The following is a 23,654-nucleotide window of genomic DNA, read 5'->3' as shown; positions in this document are numbered from 1 at the left end:
AAGGTGTCGCCACGAAAGATGGCGCCAAGATGTCTTTGGCGCCAAGATGGCGCCACGAAAGATGGCGACATCAGATGGCGCCAAGATGTTGCCACTTGCAACGTGCCCATAGGGCACGTTGCAAGTGCTAGGCGGCGCCCTGTGTTTCCGACCCCTAGCGCCATCTGACGAATAGTTGCGCGAATATGGTAGGATTACTTACGGCGTCAGCAGCTCGCGCTGTGTCTTTGGCGTCCTGTCATGGCCCTGTCAAACGGTAACGATTGCGCGGAACAGCGTGCTGATATCAATTTTAACCGGGTTTCGGGAATTACACGATCTTGACAGCTTTCTTCGTGAAAAGAATTTAGAGAAAGGAAGTCGTCTATTTGAAGTGGGGCACGTCTACGACGTGAGGGAAGTGTTGAACTCGCACTGATCGGAACTGACTGCTAGGTATTTTCCGCAAACGAAAAATACCGCACCAGCGAGATGCGTGAAGCTCAGCGTAAGTTACTTCGTTATCTACGATGTGGACCCACGAAATTATACGTCACATTGATTCTTGAAGATCGGCGACAGCAGACAAATCCTAGCGGGGAGCTGCGATTGCCGTGCTGGTATCGCAGGGAAGTGCAAGCACGCCACGGTAGTTTCCTTGTACATACAGGACGGCAAATGCGAATCCAAAACATCTCAACCAAGAACTTGAGGCGTACGAACGACTCGTAAGACCTACCCGAGGTATTCTAACGTTGCTCTCCCCGAACACAAAAAAAAAGGTGGTGAACTTACCAGTTTTGTTAGACTACGCTGGGAAAATATTTTCGCCCAAGTTACTGGAAGTTCGATACTTTTATGTTGCGATATTTCAGTGCGTGCAAAGGAGGTTCCAATAAACCACGTCGTCAAATATTTTGGTGATCTCAACTGCCCCTTGATATACTGGGCGCAGAAGGGCGTATGCCAGCTGAGCCAGCTGTAACCCCTCCTCGTAGCTCTCAGCAAGCCCTGGCGCTGTTTGAAAGGGAGAGGATTGGGAAATAGTTCCACAGCTTTACTGCGGTACAGTGAGGAAACAAACTAGTTTCTTTGCTGCATATTCTGGTACGCACTGCAGGTGTGCCGTTGCTTCCATCATTGCTGTAAAAGCAACGAATTCGGCATTAACGCACTTGGCATAACGCCGGAACATAAAACAGCTTATGCCGTCGGACGAGCGCGATCCAGTGTTGACGCCGTTCTGCTTCATACGGTCGGCTTGGAAACCTGTAAAACTTTGTTCCTCGTGAGTTCGTGTACGTGCTGTTGCAGCCCACTAGGCAACAGCTCGGGTTGCACTTCGGCATTGCTCAGAAAAGGCAAAGCTACGCGCGAAACAGTGCACAGACAGGCTTTCCGAACGCAAGCGGGCCGGTCGTATCCTGCCGGGTCCCCGCTCGCCGCCGCGAGGGGCGCCCTAGTAGGCGCGGGAACTACGTTCGCAACCTGCCTTATCCGTCCACACTGCGATTTATTCTCTGCTAAACCTTTCAGATGAAGAAGCTTCAAAAACGGATGGCGAAAGTTTTACTTGAAGCGAGTGCGCGGCATCACTGCCAAGGACGAGCTCACGCCGGCTCGTGCGACGCTCTCGTTCTCCTCGAGTAATCGGACCAGTGCGCCAGCCTCGCCGAGAAGGCGCAAGCCTTCTGGTGAGCCCGTGCCGCTGCGTCCGCGTGCGCCGTCGGCGATGCAAATGCGGGCCAGCACTGCTGCTGTGCGGGGCTCGCCGCACAGCCTAGCACGGCCGCTGCGTCGGAAACACTGGGCGGTGGAGTCGAGTATTCGGCCGCGGGCTGGACGCCTCCCCTCATCGACGGGCAGTGCAGCGGCTGGAACGTGTCGTCGCCGCCCATGGCCACTCGCAGGGACGCCGGCGTTCGCTCTTCGTGAAGCAGCGGCCGCGAGCTTAGCCACGACCTGCACGCCGCATCGTCCACCGTGACTGGATGCCGGTGAGCGACGCAAGAGGCCAAAGGTGCTGGAAAGAAAGAAGAAGAAAGATGGATGCCAGCGCTTTTGTTCGTAAGGTGTACTGCCTTTCCCATAGTCGTGAGTGAATATGCATGTACGCCTGACCGCATTGCAACCGCGTACTCTGGGCTCCGCGTGAAATACATTTCGTGTTCCAACACTTCAAATATAGAATATATGAATTATAGCATTACGTTAGATGTCTTGATCATAGGTATTAATGAGCATAACCCGATGCTCTCGCTTTTTATAAGCAACTTGCAGTTATGCGACGTGAATCACACGAAAGGCAGAAGTAACGTTGACCATTATTCGAGCGTTCCATTCCTGAATTTGTGGCTTAATGGAAGCTGGCACGCGCGCACGGGCTGTCACTTTTCTAAGCGAATTATTCCTATGCGACGTACTGTACGACCTAATCATCTCAAAAAGCTAGGCGGCAGTTGGCGTTAGCGCGGGAAACCAGAGCCTTTAAAACGCTGATTCACCATCTGCGGCTCGGTGCCGTGTACACAAAACACTTTCAACATAAAAAAATGCACTTGTGGCCAGTGGCGTAGCCAGAAATTTCGTTCGGGGGGGGGGCTAACGTTGCAGCTCGGCCTCCTCCTAAGAGGAAACATTAGGTCGGATGCTCTTATCTAAATACATGTAGAAGGAGAATTGGTTTTTCTAGGCAACCACTGCACCAAATTTGATGAGGATTGTTGCATTTAAACGAAAAACCTAAATTCTAGTGACTGTATTGTTTCGAATTTTCGATTTAGGTAGTCAATATTTTATTGAAAAGTGGCGAAATCGAAAATTTTCGGGAAACGAAACAATGCAGTTTACAACTCTGTATATCAGCAATGAAAATTGATATCACAATTCTGTGATTTGCACATAACAGGACATCTACAGCGGACAAAGTTGATATGTTACACATGAGTCTAAAAAAATGAAGTCTTATGGAAATACGGCTTTTGCAGAACCCTTGTACATAACATAACCAATTCACGTAAGATACAAATAGACATATCGAATTTGTCCGCTTTGAATGGTGCAATGGATGCTGTTTACAGAAGCGGGATATCTGTTCTTGATGCAAAGCTATTAATTTGTAAACTTCGTGTTTCTATTTTTTTCGAAGTTTCGAATTTTTCAAAATATTTTAAACAAAGTTCAGGCCCTAAATCGAAATTCCGCTTCCAACAGACACTAGAATTTAACTTACTCTCTGAAATGCGACAAATTTCATTAAAAGCGATTCAGGAGTTATCTCACAAAAGCGTTTCTACGTTTTACATGTATCTGAATAGGCCACGTCGGAGTTCGGCCCGAGCTAAAGCTTCCTCTTAAAAAATTTGCCTATGGATCAAATACATGAATAATAACTGCATTATCATTGCCAAAGATGCTGCAAACGAATTCTTGAACGCTACGCACTGTCAATACAAGTAAAATATGTATTCTTTTCATAAAATATTATACTCGTATGTGCCAAAAATTGTGCCCAACATAACTGGTGTCAATGCTTCCATGTTTTTCGTCTATTTAATAAGTAAAGAAAATATCACACGAACTTTAGAACTACATCAGTTCGAAACCACCAAAGCATTCCATGCCGCTGATATGAAAAATGTAAAGGCCATGAAATCAACAAGTTGAGGACAAATATGTTAATGAAACTTTGTCATTCAAGATCCTTGTTTACATTCTTGTACATATGCAACGGCCAGTGACAAATCTCACTGACGCTGTCATTTGTTCCAATGTATTACGCAGGAGCAGCTGTCACCGGTCGTGTATCGTGAGTAATTGCACCGAAATTATTGTCCCAACAGAGAGCACGTATAAAAAGCAGGAGTTTTGCAGAATATACGAGGGTGAGTCAAATGAAGTGAGTGAATATATGAAAAATGGGGTACTTTGTTTAAAGGTAGCCTTCATTTGCATTCAGACATTTGTCCTATTGACAAACGAGTCGCGTAATTCCCGTCTCATAGAGTTGCTTAGGTTGCTGCTTCAAAACGTCTGCAACTGACATTCACGTCATCGTCCGAGACGAATCTGGTTCCCTTGAGCTGTTTTTTCGGCTGCCCAAAAATGGGGAAGTCGCAAGGCGACAGGTCTGAGCTGTCTGGCGGCTGTTGCAGCGTTCCCCGCTTGAACTTTGCCAGTTTTGTATTAACCACATCAGCGACGCAGGGACGGGCATTGTCGTGGAACAAGATGACCCCATTCGTCAATTTGTCACGTAGTTTGTTCTTGACTGCGACACGCAGCCGATCCGGCGTTTAGCAATATCGGAAACAATTGATAGTCTCTCAAGATTTAGCAAATTCTATCAGTAATGGCCCCTGACAATCGAAAAATAAGTCAACAATACCTGTCCGGCGGAAATGACGGCCTTTGCTTTCTTTTGGGGTGGTGAATTCAAATGTTTCCATTATAAGATTTGCTGTCGTGATTCAGGCTCGTAGTAGTGGCATGACAGTTCGTCTCCGATCACAATTGCAGACAAGAAATCGTCACCCTTATTGACATACCGGATCAGATGAGTGAAGGCAGCGCCGAACATCTCCGTATTCTGGCGGTGGTCCAAAATCTTGGGCATCCATTGCGCATACAAGAGCCGATAGCCGAAATGTTCATGAATTACGGCGTGAACGGTGACGGTGAACCGAACCGTGAGCGATGTTCACACGCTCTGGCAGTTCATCGATGCTTATCCTCCGTTCTTGTGTCATCAGCTCATCAACCTTTGCAATTTTTTTAGGTTTGCACGATGGCTTTGGCCCGGTCTGGGGTCGTCTTTACAAATTTCACGTCATTCTTTGAACCGTTTGTTCTAACGCTTCACAGTGGCCAATGAAATGCAATGTTCGACGTACACGGCAGCCATACGGTGACTTAATTTCTTTTTGGGAAACACTTTCAGCTGTCAAAAACCTCACGGTACTACGCTGCTCCACTTCTGGAGCGTCCATTACGTCACGCAACCATGTTCATCCCAGTGTATGAAAGCGTTAAAGAACATTTATCCTCAAACCTGCGTGTCACTTTTGTAAATCACAGATGCCTGTGTGCTACGCGCAGGCCTTGCAGATAATGAACAGAACCATAATTGCGCGGGGTGGGTAGGCTCACTTTCATTTGATTACCCTCGTACATTAGAAATGCGAAGATACAATGGAATATACAAATGCGAAGACACAGCTTGATAACGGGCAAAAAAGTGCCACTGGAAACATAGTTCACTGCACGTATACACAAAACATACGTATAAGTCTCCAATAAATCTACGTATCTAAGAAAGAGTCACGCTATATAATGGGTCAAACAAGGCAAATAAACATGTTACGCAATCACAGATTCACAGAATCCTAGATCCCGCCCCCATTCCATCCACTCCCCCCGATGTATTGTGCGCGACCGAAGGCGGCGCGCTTGCTCCTCACTTTTCTCCCTTGCGCACGCAAGACTGAGCCACCATCGTCGGCTCACCCATTCCCCCTCACCCCCCACATGCTTTCACTCGCACATACAGCATGCGGTGCACGGTCACGATGTTATCGCCCTTAGAATTTATGCGGAACGTGAGGGCGACGGCGACGGCAGGAATGCGCCTAGAGTCTCCATATAATTGCTATTGCAATAATATAATAAGAGTATCCGCAGCTGAAGCGTCCCATGGCCCATTACTTTCCGCAAAATAAGTAACAAAATAGAACTTTCACCACGCGACAATTCGCTGCGCCTCAACGTTTTTTTTTTTTCCTTTTGTGGGGCGGGGGCACCATGATGAAAAAAAAACGCAAAGTATGTTGGTCACAATCGAATGCCTACTTTGGGCAACTAATGTGGCTATTAAAGGAATATCGAAGAAAACACGAGACGCTTGGTCCACCAAGAACCATGCGCATACTGCTCGGTATCCTACACCGGCGAGGCAAGACATTCTGGAGAGGTTGCGCTCAAGCGAACGCGGTGCAATCCGTCGTCCCCACAGTGATGGCGGCGAGCGATCATTGTTTCTTTTTCTCGTCTGCTAGCCAGAAAGCGTCTAAAACTGCCAGACGAAAATGCACTCGGCCAGAGAAAACCGAATGTGCACCGAAGTGCGCCGCGCGGTGGTCGGGGCAACACGAGAAAAACGCATGCGCTCTGGCTGGCTCTCGCAGCCCGCGGGCAGGGGAGCGAGTACAAAAAAATTGAAGGGGATCAATGTGTCCTCGCGATTAAAAGTCAAAGTAGAAAAAATAAATAAGAACGTAGTTACCTTGGCTGGCTTTAGTGTCTTCACTGGATGCTTTGGCGCAGTTGAAAAATATGTTGATATTTTTTTATGTGACATGACGGCAGGAATGAACCACCACAACGCTTCGTCCCATCGGGCCTCGCTGCGGGCTTTGTACAACTTGTCGGATAGTGTGTTGATTTGGCTTGTCTCGTTGTATGGCCCGACGTGTTACTTTGGAAAAGTTAATGCACCTTTGGCGTCAAATATTTATGGGAACATTAACTTACAAAGCTCCGCAATTGAAAATCTAAAGTACATGTTTTGAAATATCAATGCACCTTTCACATCAAAACTTTATGAGAACTTTAAACCCATAAAGTTTCGGAATTGACATCCACGCGCTCCGTAGATTCCATGATAGAGTGTAGATTCCGCGGCCTCCGCGAGATGCCGCGCCAGCCCGTTCGCCATCAAAAGGTCCTTGAAATTTTGTGCTCGGATGGGGCTGCTAGCGTTATGTGACTCCCGGTGCATGGGCGTTGCCGCGAAATCCAGCCCGAGTTGGCAATTTTCGCGGTGAAATGGCTTTTTGAGCGTGAAAAAGACGTTCTAGACAAAATCCAGAATGATTTCCGGCGCCGGGGCTTGCTTTGGTCGGCGGTGAATGGACAGCACGAAAAAATTTCGGGGGGGGGCTGAAGCCCCATAAGCCCCCCCCCCTGGCTACGCCCCTGCTTGTGGCCACGTTGATAAAGATGTACAGCATCTTCTGCTAGAATGTCCGCGACATGACGCGCACAGACAACGCGTAGCATTTGATTTAGTGGCATTAGATCGCAGGCCCTTCAGCCTCAGGAAGATCCTAGGCCCTTGGCCAACATACTCATTGCAAAGACGAGCGTTGCTGGCACTTCAAAGATTTCTAGAAGCGAGCGGTATTCTCCGAAAGTATTGAGTAGAGTGTTTAAATGTGATAGCGCGTTCTGTTTTTCTTTTACCCGACTTTGGCCAATCCAATACCTGGTTTTTTGCACCTTCATAAGAATATAATCCGTGATTTCTTATGTGCCCTGATATAGTCTAACTAAGTGACCGGTCTTTGTGTTTAGTGCACATATGTGACTGGACCTTGTGGTGCTGTATACCTTGGTTGACTTTCAGTTTTAGTGTGGCATTAGTGCACTTGCGTCACTGGACTTTCCGTTTTTATGATTTGGAGTTTTCTTTCACTTATAGTGTGACATTAGTGTATTTAAGCTACTGGAATTAGTGTTGTTATGGGGTTTCACTATTTTTATCATGATTGTTCCTTTTTTTAAATCCCTTTGTGAAAAGGAGTAGCCGGCGCCAATTAAAGGCGACATCATCTCCTAAATACCATAAAATAAAAAAGAAGTATGCGAGCGAACTGGCCCAGAGCATCGGGTGTATCACTGGGTGACCCTGTCCCGATTCCAGCGTCGGACAAGTTTGAACGCGACGGCGTTAAGGCAGAAAATCCCGTGCCGGCGTCCTGCGCCGGTGTCCCCGTGAGCGGAAAATCCCTTATATATTTAGGTATACGTAATGCCACGCCTTGCTGTATGACTCGCGGTATGTGCGGGCTATATTGCCACACCATTAAAGCGCTAAAGTTGCTCATACCTTGTCTTACATTCTTGACAAAATTACTGCTCGCAATTTTGAGAATAACAGCCCACAAACAAATTTCATGAAACAAAACACCAAACGCATGTCTCATATGTTAAATCTTCTGAGGCTGAAGTATTACAAGTGCGAAACAATAACAGAAACCTGAAAATGACGCAATTTTCCTGGCGTGGCTGCGCGCTACCGCCGGTGTCGACCCACGCAAGAGGCCGCGTTTCTACCCGATACCTCGTCTTCGTGCGTTGCGCTCGCCGCCAGCGTTTGCCGGTAAACGTTACGGTTACATAAGCTGCAGTTGCCGGGAAGCGGGAGCAGCAGTCGGGGATCTTCGAATGCTATCGCGTTCTATATTCGTACAGATGAAGCTTAAGCGTTCTCCAAGTTTTAGAGCGAAGCTTTCTTTGTCTCTTCAACCCATTTTGCGGGGCGCTGGCTGCTGCCGCCGTGCCGATTGTACAACTCGGGCCACTGGGTATGGGTGGAACATGCGAGCCGGACTACGACGCCGGTCGCTCATCGGCAGCGAGAATCATGACGACCACATGGAAGAAGCCAGAAGCTCGAGACGTTGAGCGTTTCTTGTTAAATCTGGAATTTCTCGGCGCACACCCTGCTTATCACCGCTGTGCCATGCAAACACGATCAGCAAGAGCACACTCGAGTAGATGCGTCGCATGAGACCGTTTGTTGTCTTGCCTGCTGTAGTCATGGCGCGTCGTTCGTGCAACCATGCGAAATAGCCCTAGCTGACGTCGCAACGCCGATTGCTAACAGTAGTATTACTGACGGTGCATAGCGCGAATAAACTCCATCAGTCGTGCAAGCGGTGCGCAGACCGGGCAAACAGACACGCGAGACGCGTCTAATAAATTTAATGTGCATTCGCGTTGCGTTGATACGGACGTGACCCCTGCATCCAAACATTTGCGTCATTGTGTTACACTTGCGTAAACGTTGTGCTCCATTTGCGTCATTACTGTTAAGCTTGCATGCCAGTTGCTTTAGCGTTTCTGTAAGCACCAAATAAAGTTTCGCCTATCACTGATTCCCGTATATATGCGTACGATCCCCCGATATTTATTTTTATAATCTTTTTTTCTTAGCATCAACTCCGGGAACGGGAACGGTGATGCATGGTTTTGCCCACCGTCCAAAATTGCTTTGTTGTTTCCAATGGACTGACTTGTTAAATCAGTTATATACTCTCCGCTGGGCTGGAGACTTTATAACTGGGAAGCACTTACCGGAAGCCATATTGAAATTTCTGTATGGCACAGGACTAGACGGACGATCTTCAAAGGGCCACAGTGTTAGGGACATGCGCAACCCTTCTTCCTCCCTCCTCCTACTTATCATAAATCACTCCTCATACTGATCAGCTGCCTTGCCATATCATAACGATCGCTTTCAAGATAGAGCCCACCGCAGCGCGTGACTTTATCTTCGTACTACCTGTTGCTTCTATGCGAACGAAGCGGCGCGAACACAGCGCTCACGAAGCTCTCAGCACAAACCACATGAATAAGGCGCTAAAGAGCGATACCGGCTTGTAATGATCGGAACGTCATCAGTGCGCCCGGCGCCGCAACCTGCAGTACCTTGCTTGCGTCATCAATTCACCTTGCGCCGCCGTCCGCAGCAGTTCGTGTCGTCGCAGCGCTGTCGTTTATACTGGTCTATTCAAGTTTCATAACATTGATAATGACATCTGGCTGCGCGGAAGTGAGCAAGTGGCACAATGCTTACGCATACTTAGACAACTCCCAGAGGGGTTTCTGCGTGAATGTTTGCAATTTTTTCTCTCTCACCCGACGGAAGGTCACTCTCCCACAACGGAAGAAAAATGGCAACAAAACAAATGGCAGCCGATAACCTGTATGTGATACTTGTGGCATTCATGCCTCAGAACCTTACGCTGCGTGCATCCGTAAATCGTAGAAAAGCTTTTTTTGAAACTCGCTTCCTGGTAATAAGCAATCTTCTGCGACGACGCCCTTTCAGCGACTTCGTTCACATTGCAAACGACAATCAGTATGTTATTTAGGGCACTTATGCATGCGACTTATCAGATAAATTCCCGACGGAACCCACCTCACGATGACTGTCGACGTTAATCCGATTAGCAATCAAGCAATGTAGCTATCCACTATGGAATGATAAAGAGACATCTCAGTGACAACGCGCTAACGACTTTACTGATTTGTTGATTCCTTCTTCGCTTCGGTACCATCCCATATGGCGCCTACTAGGGGACGGTGGATCGAGAAGTATATAGAACATGTATATGAGGTCTCTGAAGTCGTCAAGCCCATTACTGAAGACTGGCCTAGTAGCTGTCGATGGGTCCTTCGGGGACTGTGATGTACAGTGCCTAGGAAGGACTACTGCAGATATAGTGGAGCCTCACTTTGATGTAGCTTTTGCGAACGATGCCCGATGAGCAGACGGACTTTAGTGCCTTCATCTTCTTGAGGTTGACGTAAATTGCCATGTCATCGCACACACAGCGTGTCCGATGACATGGCCACTTTATCATGTGGTCAACTTTATTGTGTGGTCGACCTGCACCGTTTACTACTTCGCCTACTCATTGTCCACCATGCATAAGGGGTATTATGCGCAGGAATGGGGTGCGTGGCGACAAGATCGAGACGTTTACTTGATCTCGTTTAGATGGTGGTAAATGTGAAGGTGTTGTATGGCATCTGAAACGTTGCATTTGGAGAGTTGTGGAACTTTTTTCCGTTGTGAGATTGGTCTTGCAGCCAGAGCAGACGACAAATTTGGTGAGATCTTCGGAAGTGAACACTTCCACGAGCACTGATACGTACTTATATTAGGTATAGGGGACGTCTGATACCTAGCGTAGACGTTGCAGACACTACATGAAGCACCAAACTTGTCCTCGAGGAAGTGCTTCTTGAATTACTTGTCCGCCACTCTGAAGCAATAATTACTTTGAAGTCTTCTGTATCCTCTTAAAACTGACTTATTATTAGTTGTATTTTCTTTTTTACACAAATGTACATTTCCTATGAAAATGTGCCCCTCTGCTATGGTCTAACCTAGATCGCAGTATATATAAATAAATAAATAAAAAAAAAGATGGCTGGCGATTTGCGTGCCGTTGTTCAGTCTGGGCGTGTCGTTTCTGTTGCAGTAGATATTCGTGGTTTGCAGTGAAGTGTTGGCGCTCTGTTGGCCTCCTGCGTTGGAGGACGGCTTCGCCGTTCGCAGTGACACGTTGACGCTCAGCCTGCCGCATTTGGTGCAATCGCCTCTCTCTCTGTCATCCCCTTGAGAATCAGTGGCGTATCAACGGCGAACTACCTCAGCACGACGCAGTTTCCTCTCTTCGACCTGTAGAGGTGTTAAGACAACTATTGAAAGGGAGGCCCTACATGTAGGCGGTTCTATATATAATTTTGAACGAGCTCATTTATACAGAAGCCTGCTGCACTGAAATTTGGTCGTTTGTTTCGCCGAGTTTGCTGACGCTGACGTCTGTTCTTGCGCCTCGCTTTCTGTATTCCTTTTTCACATTCATAATACACTTTGCATATTGAAGAAGTCTGCGGGCACAGCCTTCTGTGTCTGATTGACCAAAGCGGTGGATTTGTTTACATCGACAATTACAACCACACATCGTTGTTAGCTTCGAATATTGTGGAAACAGCACATTGCTGATATGGAAAAAATGATGTCAAAACGTAGCAAAACATACATATCTGCGCGTATAAACCGCGTTGCTCCACCTTGATACGAGTCAGTATGAACGGCCGAGCCACTTAGACAACGGCAACTGTGATCCAGACACACGTATTGGGCTGTTATAACTGATTCTCGCTTTTGTTCAACTTATCATACTTCCAGTTGGCGTTCATCAAACTTCCAGACGAGCACATTGCCTACACTACACTACGATGTTATTTAGCTGTGTTGGTATTCACATTTTTGTAGCATACTAGAACATGAACATCTGTATCACGCTACAAGGTATACGATACACAAAGCACGGACAGTACTCAGTGTGCTCAATTCATGTAACTTCCCTTTTCAACTAAGAAGGCAACAAATGCTGGTAGGTTACTTTTATAACCTCTTAACTTCGTCAGTCCTTGCTTTGTCTCTTTTTGAGGCCCTTGTCGAAACCTCGAATTTGATTAATTGCTAGTAGATGTCACAATTGTAGCTTTAGTGCCGTGGTAAGTCACCTTTAGTGGAACTTCTCGTGGGGCGTCCTGTGCCTTTAAAAGGCCTCCTCACCCGACCCCATTGCTAACTTTACTTACACACTGGAAGTTCTAATATGCCACCTAGGGATCCATTTACCGAAATAATTATTAAAGTCAGTTTATTATTGGACGAATCATATGCCTCTTCGTTATCGTTTTTAACTTGGCAATTACATCACATCACGCCCCTCGCTGCACCTGGATGAGGCTCATGCTGCAGCCCGCGTTCGGGGATTGAGGGCAACTGATGCTACGAGCCCCAGTGTCCACTTTAATGATGGATCCCAATTACGCGCGAGAGCCCTCTCGACTGTCTGCGTGACAAAGTTAAAAATGTGTCATGCGAAAGCGAACAAGCGCAACTTGCTTGACTTTGCCAACAACAGCAGTGGTGCACGCTTGTGTGTCCCCCCCCCCCCCCCTTTTTTTTTTCCTTTTGCACTACCTACTCGGAACTGTGTAGAATTTAACGGGCAAGTCTTTTTTGAGGCTGTCGTGGCGCTGAACGGCAGGCTTGTGCGAATAAATACGCGGGAGACACCCCAATTATTGGTGCCCATACTCCAGTACACGTGACAGCAACGCGACCGCGCGCGCTTGCGACTTCATTTGCTCCCGCGCGCGGCCCTCGATCCTCAGCAGCGTCCGTGTAGCGCCGCCTGACCCAGATTGGGGAGCCTATACCGGGGTCAAGGGACCACGTATACGATTCACGAGACGAACCACGCCTCCCTTAATTTTAAATTTTTTCTTTCTTCTGCTCCTTTGCTGTGGCGCATACCTTGTGGCGGAGTTGCGCGTTCCGCATTGGACGATTTACCGAAATAATGTGTCATGAACTGACGTTGCTTGGACTGTGTTTCACGTCACAGAATTTGTGCGTATTACCTCGACTCTCTTGCTGGGAGTATTGGTTTCTGAGAGATAGGACGCGCAGTGTTTGGATTGAAATTTCGAGTGGTTGAAATTTCAGCGCAGCGCTGGAACGATTTGCAGACACGGTCGCGAGCGCGTGAAGTAGGCGTTGGGCTTGTCTATTTAAAATGGTCAGAGCTGGCGAAGGGCCCTTTAACATCCTCTTTCTGTTAGTTTTCAGCAGGATAGTCAGATTCCACCAGTTTTTAGCATTGAAGCTGCTGTGACGTGTATGCCTTCCCCTCGACGTTGTCGCTGGACACGCCTTAGGTCTTCGCTTGGTGCATCTTGCAAGTTCTCTCCTGCATCCGCAGACTCATTTGAGCGGACTTTCGAAGCTGGATGGCCTGCATCGCATAAATCAATAAAAATTGCACGCGTGCTACTTAGATATGATGGTTTAGAAGAAAACTAAATGGTTAATAACAAAAAATGGAACATTAAAGCGACAAATTATTGCGAGCGTACCCATCTTGCTATAGTCAGCGGCTAGTAACTTTTGCTTATCAGACGTTAACTTCTTTTTTCGGCTTTTAACGTACCAGGGATGTGCTTTCAAACACGCCCAACGCAGCAAAATTAAAATAATGGCCCATAATGGCCAAGACTTCCTTTTTTTCTTTTTTTTTTGCGTGAGAGCTGTTCGTAACGACCTGTCGTGATAACCAGCGAAGTGATAAGGAAGACAAATGGATGTCACCGCAATCAAGGGCTCTGAAGAAAACAAAAGGGTCCGTGGATTTCCAAGCTTGGGAGTTTCTTCCCGGACCCCCGGTAGTTCCCTCTGCTACCAGGTCGGTGACCGGAAACCTCCGACGCTCTGCGGCCAGCGATAACATTGCGTACTGAAGAGTGCTGACGCTTGGCAAAGGGACAATTAACTTCGTTAGTTTTGCGTCTTTGACGTTATTAGGCCAGGAAGAAAAATAAATACGAAAAGAATCATCAGACGACGGCAAAACGCGCGCTGGCTTGAAAAGTCTCAGGAATTGCTTTTTCACACCTCCGCGCTGCGGCTTTTTACGCAGTTCTTTTCCCTCTTTCGCTCGACGAGGGAATTCAATGTCCTCCTCTCGGCCAATTGGAATTGCAGAGCATTCCGCAAAATCCCACCCATGGTGTCGCACCAACTCGCAGGACTCTGCCTCTGGTGTCCAGCCTTCGACCCGCAATCGATGCAAAAAAGATGCAATTTCAAGTGAAATTGGATAGACACTACGGCAATTGTCAGCGTTGGCTTTTTGTAGGCTGGACTGTCGCCACTTTATCCAATGAATGTGGCGGGCGGTTGCGGTCACCTTGAAGGGAGGTTCTTTGCCTGTCAATAGTCTGCGCCAGACCCCGTCGTTGTACAGGCATAAGCTGGTACTTCGAGTGAAGCACAAAAATACTGGCCTAGCCATTTAGAGACGCACATGGCCGATGACCCATTGCAGTTTAGAACTTGTGTCGTTCGTCAGCTCTGGGTCGTTGAACAGAAGAAGACACGACACATGATCGCTTGTCAATTATCTTGAGGTGACTCTGGTAATTCGTCGCCAGCTCTTTGGCGTCGAAAAGACGAAGCGTGGATGGCATTCCATATCTTCACGCTCGCCGGTGAAGCACCCTATGTCCAGAAGAGTGCCAGCTGCAACAGCACCGAGCAACGGCAGTCGACGCTTGGCGGGTCGTATCTTACAGGGTTCTACAGAGAAAGGACAAACAGTAGCGCCTATACCATTACTTCTTTAGTATCCCTTTTAGAGCGCAGTTACGCGCCCGTTCCTGCGGCGAGCGTCGGCGTCGGCATCCTACCTCGTAACCGAGCGAACGACCACAGCGAAAGATGAGAGCGAACGCGGAGCGCAGCGGGGGGGGGGGGGGGGGGGGGGGGAGGATGAAGAAAGCAGCGAGAGCGAGGAGAGCGTGAGGAAGAAAGCGGAGGAGGAGGGCACGGCGAAATCGTGAGAAGAAAAGCGTAGCGCCGCGCATGAGGGGCATTGCGGCGACGATCGCTACGATATAGCGACAGAGAAGCGCGCGTCGTCTGGGTGGACGCAAAGCGCTGCGTGAGCGAAGGTTGTCTTCGGCGGCGGCTGCGAACCACGCCCACGCGTCACCCACGCGTTTCCTCTCGCGATCTCCCCATTATCGAGGCAGTCGCGCCACACCTCGCTGTGTTTGCAACGAGCCGCACGAGACAGATTGTCCGCGCCAGCCACTATATCGCGAAATGAAAACACGTATACAGCTGCGCTCACATTTCGCATTAGGGAGCATCGTAATCGTCGGTGATTTTCTTCCTCTGCTGTTTTCACCCCTGGAGAAGAAGCAGATGAAATTTCCTTTTTAACGACAGCGGAAAAGGTTATAAAGTTGTACAAAACATCCCACTTAACAAGGGCAAACACATAGTTTCAGACTCCAAAGTATATCCTTAGTGTGTGTGGCAGGCTGCAGAAACTACCTCTGAGCAGTAGCGAGGAGTGGGAGAGGGGAGGAGGAGGGGCTGGGCAGTTCGCATCCGGGAGGGTGGCGGAGGGAGGCACGTTGTGCTTCCCTCTGCTACGCCACTGCCTCTGGGAAACGGTACCGTATTTCCGTGTGGCTTGAGGCTGGCCGTACGAAAACCGGAGGCCGCTAAGATTAATTACCTGTGACGCACTTGCAGATAGAAAAACCTGTAAAGGGCAGCGGATCTCGCCATGGACTCACGGACGGACAGCATTTAGTGCGACTGGCGGTTTAATCTTAATATTAAGGAAAATATATATATTGCACTTACCGCCGCTTAGCGCCCAAATTTCGCATCAGTATTGCATTTTTAATCCTTGTAGTCCAATACAACACTCGAAATCACTGCTTGATTGCTTGGGCAAGCTACAGGCGGTACACTCAAATCACGTCTACGCAGCTGCTCGATTACTACAGTGCTATTTCTGAACGATTCAGGTAAGCAATGATGCCAAGAGTTAGTGTTATACTGTATATACGACACGGACGAATACGACAACTTGGCCAGCGTAATATAACGATTCTGTTCCAATACCATTTCTTTTCGCATCTTCCTCTGTGGTTCCAGCGGCGCCACGCCCACGCTATGTCTAGGATTGTTAAGTCGTGAACGGCGAACGATAAGAAAGGAATCGAATGGAGCGAAAGGAATCCCTAGACTGCACTGGCACTGTCCCCGGGATCGAGCCACATTTTTCGTTGAGTAAAGCAACGCATCCTGTTCTGGTTCTTGGCGTGCGCAGTTTGAACGAGCGCATTTGGTTTTATTCTTGGACTGTTTGCGGTTAATTACGCATTATTACTGCTCCGTGCACAGCTCTACACTAACTTGGTGCATCTTTTTTGCTCCAGGCTTCATTTTGACGCCTTTTTCGTTGTCCTACGTGCTCTAGAATGCGCCAAATTGCCTTATTTTCACGAAAGTGGTCAGAAAGGGGCGGCCAGATACCCAGATCCCACAAACTCCAAATCGATCTGAAGTCGCTAAAGAACGCCTTGTTTTCAATACCAAGATGCAGCATTAACATGACAGCCCACCACGATGCTAAATCTTCTTCGTGTTTAGGCAAATATAAGCGGCTTTGAGCATGCGAACACGGCGAAACGGTCACTGTACCCTGTCCGTGTAGTACATGGAAATGCTTATCTCAGCATTCCACCATCGTGAGTACCCTACCAGACTGCGCCTGGTTATCCTCCCTGCCTCTTCCTTGTGCCTTTCTCTCTTTCTCTCTCTAACCTTCGTATTTACACAAAAACTTGTTTTTAACATTCGCAATACGCTATAGGTAGGTAATAAGAACCAAATGTCCCAGAAGCACACATTTCGCGCCGTTTCGGGCCCATTCAAGGTCTCATCCTGCTTTCGGGTCCTTTCCTTGCCCCTGTCATAAGCACCGAAAGGAAACCACATGGGAAGAAGAGGGGAAGGAAGTCCAATCTTAAAACAAACAGGTCCATTCGCGGGCTTGCCCTGGAGTTCTCGGGATCTCCTACCTTTGGCCGGACGGAAACCGTCGAACGTTTCTTCTTCGTTGTCTCTGCCGACTTCCGCGTCGCTTTTTGCACTGCTGACTGCGCTCACAGGGCTCATCTGCTTCTGCGTCTTGCGATGCTTAGCCCTCCTGTTCTTGAACCAGACCTGCAAGCACAGAAGAACCGAATGAGTGCAATCATGCACCCCAAATGCATAATTAAAACCCGCGGCCAGTATCTGACGTTGGCGCGCCGCGTTTGCGCATTCTCCCGTGCAGCAGCGCGCCCACGGCCACAGCGCGTGCGACGACCACTCTCGAGAGCTGCACGCAGTACGCGTGTCTGGCGTGTTTCTCGCACGCCTGAGCATGGGTGTGAGCGTGTGGGACCTATAAGCGCTGAACTAGCCTGCGCATGCCATGGAAGGCTGGCCGGGCAGCATATATCGGAAATTTACAAGGCACAGCGACCGTGGTTGAACGCGATTGGCTGAAACGCTGCCGGCGAAGCTCGACGCCCTTTGCAACCGCTCTGAGAATACGCCGCGCCATCTGACGCTTTTTTACGCTAACCTAACCTAACCTAACCTAACCTATCGTGGGCGACACGCAAAGGCAGTAATCCTCACAGCATGACATCACAGCGTCGCCGGGAGCGTTTCGGTCATCGCGTTCAACCGCGGTTGCTAAGGCGGTTGCTGTGCCTTCTGGATTTTCAATATACACGGCCGGGCAGTGCGCGCGCTTCGTCGCGGGCGCAGCGGCTCTGCGCTTGGACGTCACATTGTTGGAAGCCCGACGCTGACACCGATGAACGCGCCGTTACGTGTCCCGAAGAACCGGTAGACTGCGACAACGCAGCGAGGCTCACGCTATGGCCGGCGAGCCCTGGGGCGACCGCGTCGCCGAGAGGATTTGTGAGTGGCAGCACTTTCCGAGGTTTCCTGAGCGGTAATTTGTCGCTATTCCATTACTAGTACAGCCGCTGAATCGTGCCGCTTGTCCGATCCCGCTGTATTCCAAACTTTTGCCGCAAACCGTTAAGTCGCGAGGTTAATTTTTCCGAGCGTGTTTCTCCAGCTCTTGTCTAAGTTGAACAGTTTTCCAAGAGAGCCATCCTGATGCCGTGTATTGTTCCCATCGCCGATGATGTATCACCACGCGCAGAGCCTTGTTGCGACTCCGTCATGGCCGCTATTACTGCGCCACTTCTTTAAAACTGGCTTTTTCTGGAAGTAAGCCAGTTCCATGTGCCCTGACTGAGCGTGTTTGTCGTCGGTGTGCTTCCGATTTATGCAACCCCCGTGGTCCCTTGAGCACTAACGCGAGCAAAATAGAAGAAACGCCATACACCGAGAACCACATAAAGAGCAAGAAAGATACGCATTAAGACACTATCGATGGCAGATCTAGGAATGTCGCGGAAGCCAACGTTTCGACAGGAAGACTTGTCTCCGTCAAGGTAGCAACGCACCCGTTACACAAGTCAGCGCAACTCTACTCTCCACGCGATCATATATATATAGGAATACGAAATATTCTGAGTCGCCACCGCCACCGCCACCTACAGCTAGCGCAGCAAGACACGAGGCTGGTATCGGCCACAGCTGACGCCATGCATCATTTCTGCTTTGGCTCCTACCCACTGTAAAAGAGAGACCCATCGCGTACCTGAATCCGTGCTTCAGGCAAGTTCGTGGTGAGCGCGAGACTTTCACGCGTCCACACGTCCGGGTAGGGTGCCCGAGCGAAGCTGCGCTCCAGCGCCGACAATTGCTGCTGCGTAAAGGCCGTACGGCTACGGCGCTGCTTGCGTATCATGGGCCACGACAGAAAACCGCCTGCGAGTAAAGCAAAGTGCAGAGAGGTGTTGGTTACTTTACAAGTCACCGCGATTCCTCGCCTTCTAGCAACTGATGGAAGGTTCAGGTTGACACATGTAGGTAATGCGCGTATCCTTTCAAAGTAATGAGAAATTGTAGCCATGCGGTATTTTACTGTAGGATGCATGTGAACACACCTGGACGTATGCTGGACGTATGCTGGACGTATGCTGGACCAAACGCCATACTCATTACAAGGAATCTGGATACGCTGTACGCATTCCTAAATGCAGACTGTCGGCCTTTTGAGCACCTTAGTCGCTATTTGTGACTAAGGTGATGAACGATAACGATAATAAACGTACTATAGACATATACACTTACCTGATTAGTCGTCACATCCTTATAGATTTCGTTTCCATTTCATTAAGGCCCCAATCTTCACTGCCCTAAAGTTATCCCACGTGCATTGGTTTCCTTCTTTCATGCTCAGACTGAGAATTATTGCATTTAACCACCACGGCGGGCAGTTTATTTCCGATCGAACCAAACATTCCTGACAAAGAACGTTCGTAAAAAGTGTTTGCCTTTCTGTATATTTGCGTAAGGGAGCAAATGATATGCGTTGTAAGGCGAGTTGGTATCAAATGTACATGTTTATTTCGTGCAACACGGATGGATGGAATGCAATAATAATAACAATAACGAATTGGTCCCTTTGACGCTTATATAAGCGTGTGGGGGCAAATTGAGGATTCGCCTCAATTTGAAGAGAGAAATAGTAAAATTGGTCACGAAGAAACAGGCCAACCTAGATGCAGTAAGGGTAAAAACAGACAAATTTAGGCGAGTACTTGCAAACAAATTTGCAGCCTTAGAACAGAGAGATGATGATGATGACATAGAGCTAATGAATGAAACCGTAACGAGGCTGGCTTCAGAGGCAGCAGCTGAAGTGGGAGGCTAGGCACCAAGGCAACTAGTAGGCAAGCTCTCCCAAATAACAAAGGACCTACGAGTGATAAAGAAACGACAAAGAATGAAAGTGTCCAACTCAAGAGATAAGATAGAATTCGCGGAACTGTCAAAACTGATCAACAAGGCGAAAATAAGTGATATTCGAAATTATAACGTGAGAAAGACTGAGGAAGCCGTAAAAAATGGACGCAGCCTCAAATAAGTAAGAAGGGAACTTGGCATAGGACAAACGAAGATGTATGCACGGAAAGATAAGCAGGGTAATATCATCAGCAATCTCGAAGGTATAATAAATGCAGCGGAAGAATTCTATACTGACCTGTACAGTACCCAGAGGACTCAGGAGAACTCCATTCGAAACGATAATGAACAGGATACAGGAACTCCTCGTATAACTAGAGATGAGGTGAGATGGGCCTTGCAAGACATGAAACGGGGAAAAGCGGCAGGAGAAGATGTAATAACAGCCTATTTAATCAAAGATGGAGGAGACATAATGCTTGAAAAACTGGCGGCTCTCTATACGAAATGTTTATCAACTGCAAGGGTCCCAGAAAACTGGAAGAATGCAAACATTATACTAATCTACAAAAAAGGGAGACATTAAAGAACTGAAAAAATATAGGCATATTAGCTTACTCCCAGTATTATACAAAATATTTACCAAGATAATCTCGAATAAGATAAGGGCAACACTGGACTTTAGTCAACCAAGGGAACAGTCGGGCTTCAGGAAGGGATTCTCTACAATGGATGTGATCCATTATAGAGAATCAGGTTCTCAGGTTATCTAGAAATCCACAGAGTACAATAAACCTCTCTATATGGCTTTCATAGATTAGGAAAAAGCATTTGATTCAGTAGAGATACCAGCAGTAATAGAGGCATTTCGTAATCAAGGAGTACAGACCGCTCACGTAAACACATTGGAAAATATCTACAGAGATTACACAGCTACCTTAATTCTACACAAGAAAAGTAGGAAGATACCTATAAAGAAAGGAGCCAGAGAAGGAGACACAATCTCTCCAATGCTATTCACTGCGTGCTTGGAACAAATATTCAAGCTATTAAACTGGGAAGGTTTAGGAGTAAGGATCGACGGCGAATACCTCAGCAACCTTCGGTTTGCCGATGACATTGTTCTATTCATGAACACTGCAGACGAGTTACAACAAATGATTGAGGACCTTAACAGAGGGAGTGTAAGAGTGTGGCCGAAGATTAATATGCAGAAGACAAAGATAATGATGAACAACCAGGCAAGGGAACAAGAATTCAGGATCGCCAGTCAGCCTCGATCTAGAGTCTGTGAAGGAGTATATGTTTGCCTAGGTCAACTAATCACAGGAAACCCTGACCATGAGAAGGAAATTCACTGAAGAATAAAAATGGGTTGGATCGCATACGGCAGACATCGGGAGCTCCTGACTGTAAGCGTACCGTTATCACTGAAAAGGAAGGTATACAATCAGTGCATTTTACCATTGCTGACATATGGGGCAGAGACTTGGAGACTGACAAAGAAACTTGAGAACAACTTAAGAACTGCGCAAAGAACGATGGAACGAAGAATGCTAGCCATAACTTTAAGAGACAGAAAGAGAGCGGTTTGAATCAGAGAGCGAACGGGTATAGAGGACATTCTAATTGACATAAAGAGAAAAATATTGCGCTGGGCAGGTCATGTGATTCGCAGAGTAGATAACCGTTGGACCATTAGGGTGACAGAATGGGTACCAAGAGAAGGGAAGCGCAGTAGAGGGCGACAGAAGACTAGGTGGTGCGACGAAATTAGGAAATTTGCGGTTGCTGGTTGGAGTCGGTTGGCACGGGACAGGGGTAATTGGGGATCGCGGGGAGTGGCCTTCGTCCCGCGGTGGGCAGAAAATAGGCTGCTGCTGATGATGATAAGCGTGTCACATTTAGGCAGTCTTCTTGCTTTAAATCGACTCTCCCAGTGCCAGTTCCACATGTTCGCGGTATAGCTATTTCCCCACAATCGCAGCAGTAGTTACAAGATGTGGAATGTTTGTGTGGGACTGCTGCAGGAAGTCTGCTCACTTACCAGAAGCCCCGCCAAGCGACCACGCTCCGGTACCGACGGCACCGTATGACGCCGCTGCAAACGATGGAGCGTGGCACCCTAGCCCCGCGGTGGCTGCAGGCGCCGCGGGAAAACCGTGTCGCCCCCAGGCTGCACCCAGACAGCTCGCTGTGGCCAGGCTGGCGCCAGCATTAGGGCCGGCCATCGAAAGCACAGTGGGTCCAGTTGCCCCCGGCTGCAGGGACCAACAGCAGGCGGCCGCGGCCGAGAACATATGTGCCCTGCGTAGTGGTGCAAGTGCAATGTTCAGTCACTGACTGACTGAGCGCTGTTCCACGCGTCGAGAGTGGCTGCGAGTGCACTGATGGCCTCAGTCAGCAGTAGAACGTCTTTCAATCGATTGCGAACCTCCCCAGTGAAACAGTGCCATCAGCAATGACCGAACATTTATTTTTGTTTTCCTTACAATGTCACCTACACCGTCTGTGCGTTAGCCAAGCTGTTCAAAGAAAAAGAAAGGGTGAAATAATCACGGTGCAAGATACGGGGTGAGGAGGTGGTGGGGAAGTACGTATTCATTTAAAGCTCTCCTCGAGCAAGCGTCTTTTGTGGGATATGTAAGCACTTTATTAACGATAGCAATAGCTTTAGGCGCAGCACACAAGGAGCAGCAGCAGCACCAAAGTTGGAACTGCCGAGACTGACAAGCAACGCATTGTTTCTTACACCACGGTTATGTCTTTCAGCGACATTGCTGTTGCAGATGTCGCCTGTTTGAGAAGCTTCACTGCATGCGCTTGGTCAAAGCAAGCCCCCCCTCTTGCACCCTTTCACCATGGGAAAATTTCCAAAGCAAGGTTCGGAGACCAACGAGCGAAACTTTTTCGCGAACAGCATTTTTCGTAAAATAGTAAAACAATCCCAAATTCGTAAAGCTTGCTAAAAATTCCAGAGAGTTGGCAGGCATATATGCTTAGATTCCACTACTATTTTGACCTTTCTTTCATGGCCTTAATTCTCTCTCTTCCTCCTAAGAACTTTCAGTGCTCTACCCTCTCTTAGAGGGGCACCACAACATTCTTTGATAAAGCTGTCAAAAAATTCAGAATATTCAGAATATTCAATCGTCACAATATTCTATATCAAGAAGTATTTGAATGTGCTCCGTATGACCGGAGTTCTTGGTAATCGAACATTTATTCTCCAACCACTTCCGCAGTGCTCCAGCTCCAACGTCTCTCGCACCGAAGGATGGGCTGGCCGTCGCCCCCAGTGCTCTGCCAACTACACGTCACCGTTTTGTTTCGAAGTGCTCAGAAGTTATGAGCTAGGTATTGGATTATTGCTGTTACGACATGCTTGAACACCTCGGCAAGCCGAAAGCATGCCACTGCTGAAATGCTGCACGCGAATGCTTTAGACGTCTGTGGATTCATCTGGTGAAATATCGTCCCCTGTGAGAACATGAACAAGTTTCCCTAGGGCCCACTTCGGTATGAGTTGTAAACGAACGCTTTCTTTTTACCAATCTGCGCAATAAGTATGGAGCTTGGCCGCATTTTCATGCGGGCGAATTGCAAAGAAAAAAAAAAAAACGTTCGTGTACTTAAAAATCTTTAGTGCACGTTAAATAACGCCAAGTGGTCAAAATTATTCCACAGTCGCCAACTATGGCGTGCCTCATAATCAGATCGTGCTTTGGACACGTAAACACCCAGAATTTAAATAACTAATTTTCCTAAAAACTTCTCAAGGCATTTTTAACACGAAAATGTTTTATGCCGGCGTCCGCCATCAACTTCCTGTAAGGGTTGT

The 23,654-nt window shown here is 48.0% G+C and overlaps 1 protein-coding gene across 1 annotated transcript; it reads right to left on the bottom strand.

The window, feature by feature from the left end:
• Positions 1-1,368: 1,368 nt before the first annotated feature.
• Positions 1,369-22,661, bottom strand: LOC126516404 (diencephalon/mesencephalon homeobox protein 1-B-like). Its single transcript, XM_050166518.3, has 4 exons — positions 21,861-22,661; positions 18,663-18,832; positions 17,014-17,158; positions 1,369-2,002 (listed from the first exon to the last, which is right to left on the bottom strand). Exons 1-4 carry the CDS (start codon positions 22,111-22,113, stop codon positions 1,590-1,592), a joined length of 981 nt encoding a protein of 326 aa, XP_050022475.1. The 5' UTR covers positions 22,114-22,661; the 3' UTR covers positions 1,369-1,589.
• Between the last annotated feature and the right edge of the window lie 993 nt (positions 22,662-23,654).

The sequence above is a fragment of the Dermacentor andersoni genome, chromosome 1, assembly GCF_023375885.2.
Source record: "Dermacentor andersoni chromosome 1, qqDerAnde1_hic_scaffold, whole genome shotgun sequence".
Lineage (NCBI taxonomy): Eukaryota > Metazoa > Arthropoda > Arachnida > Ixodida > Ixodidae > Dermacentor > Dermacentor andersoni.
Note: the sequence above shows the minus strand (reverse complement) of the source record. Positions and strands in the feature narration are given on the sequence as shown.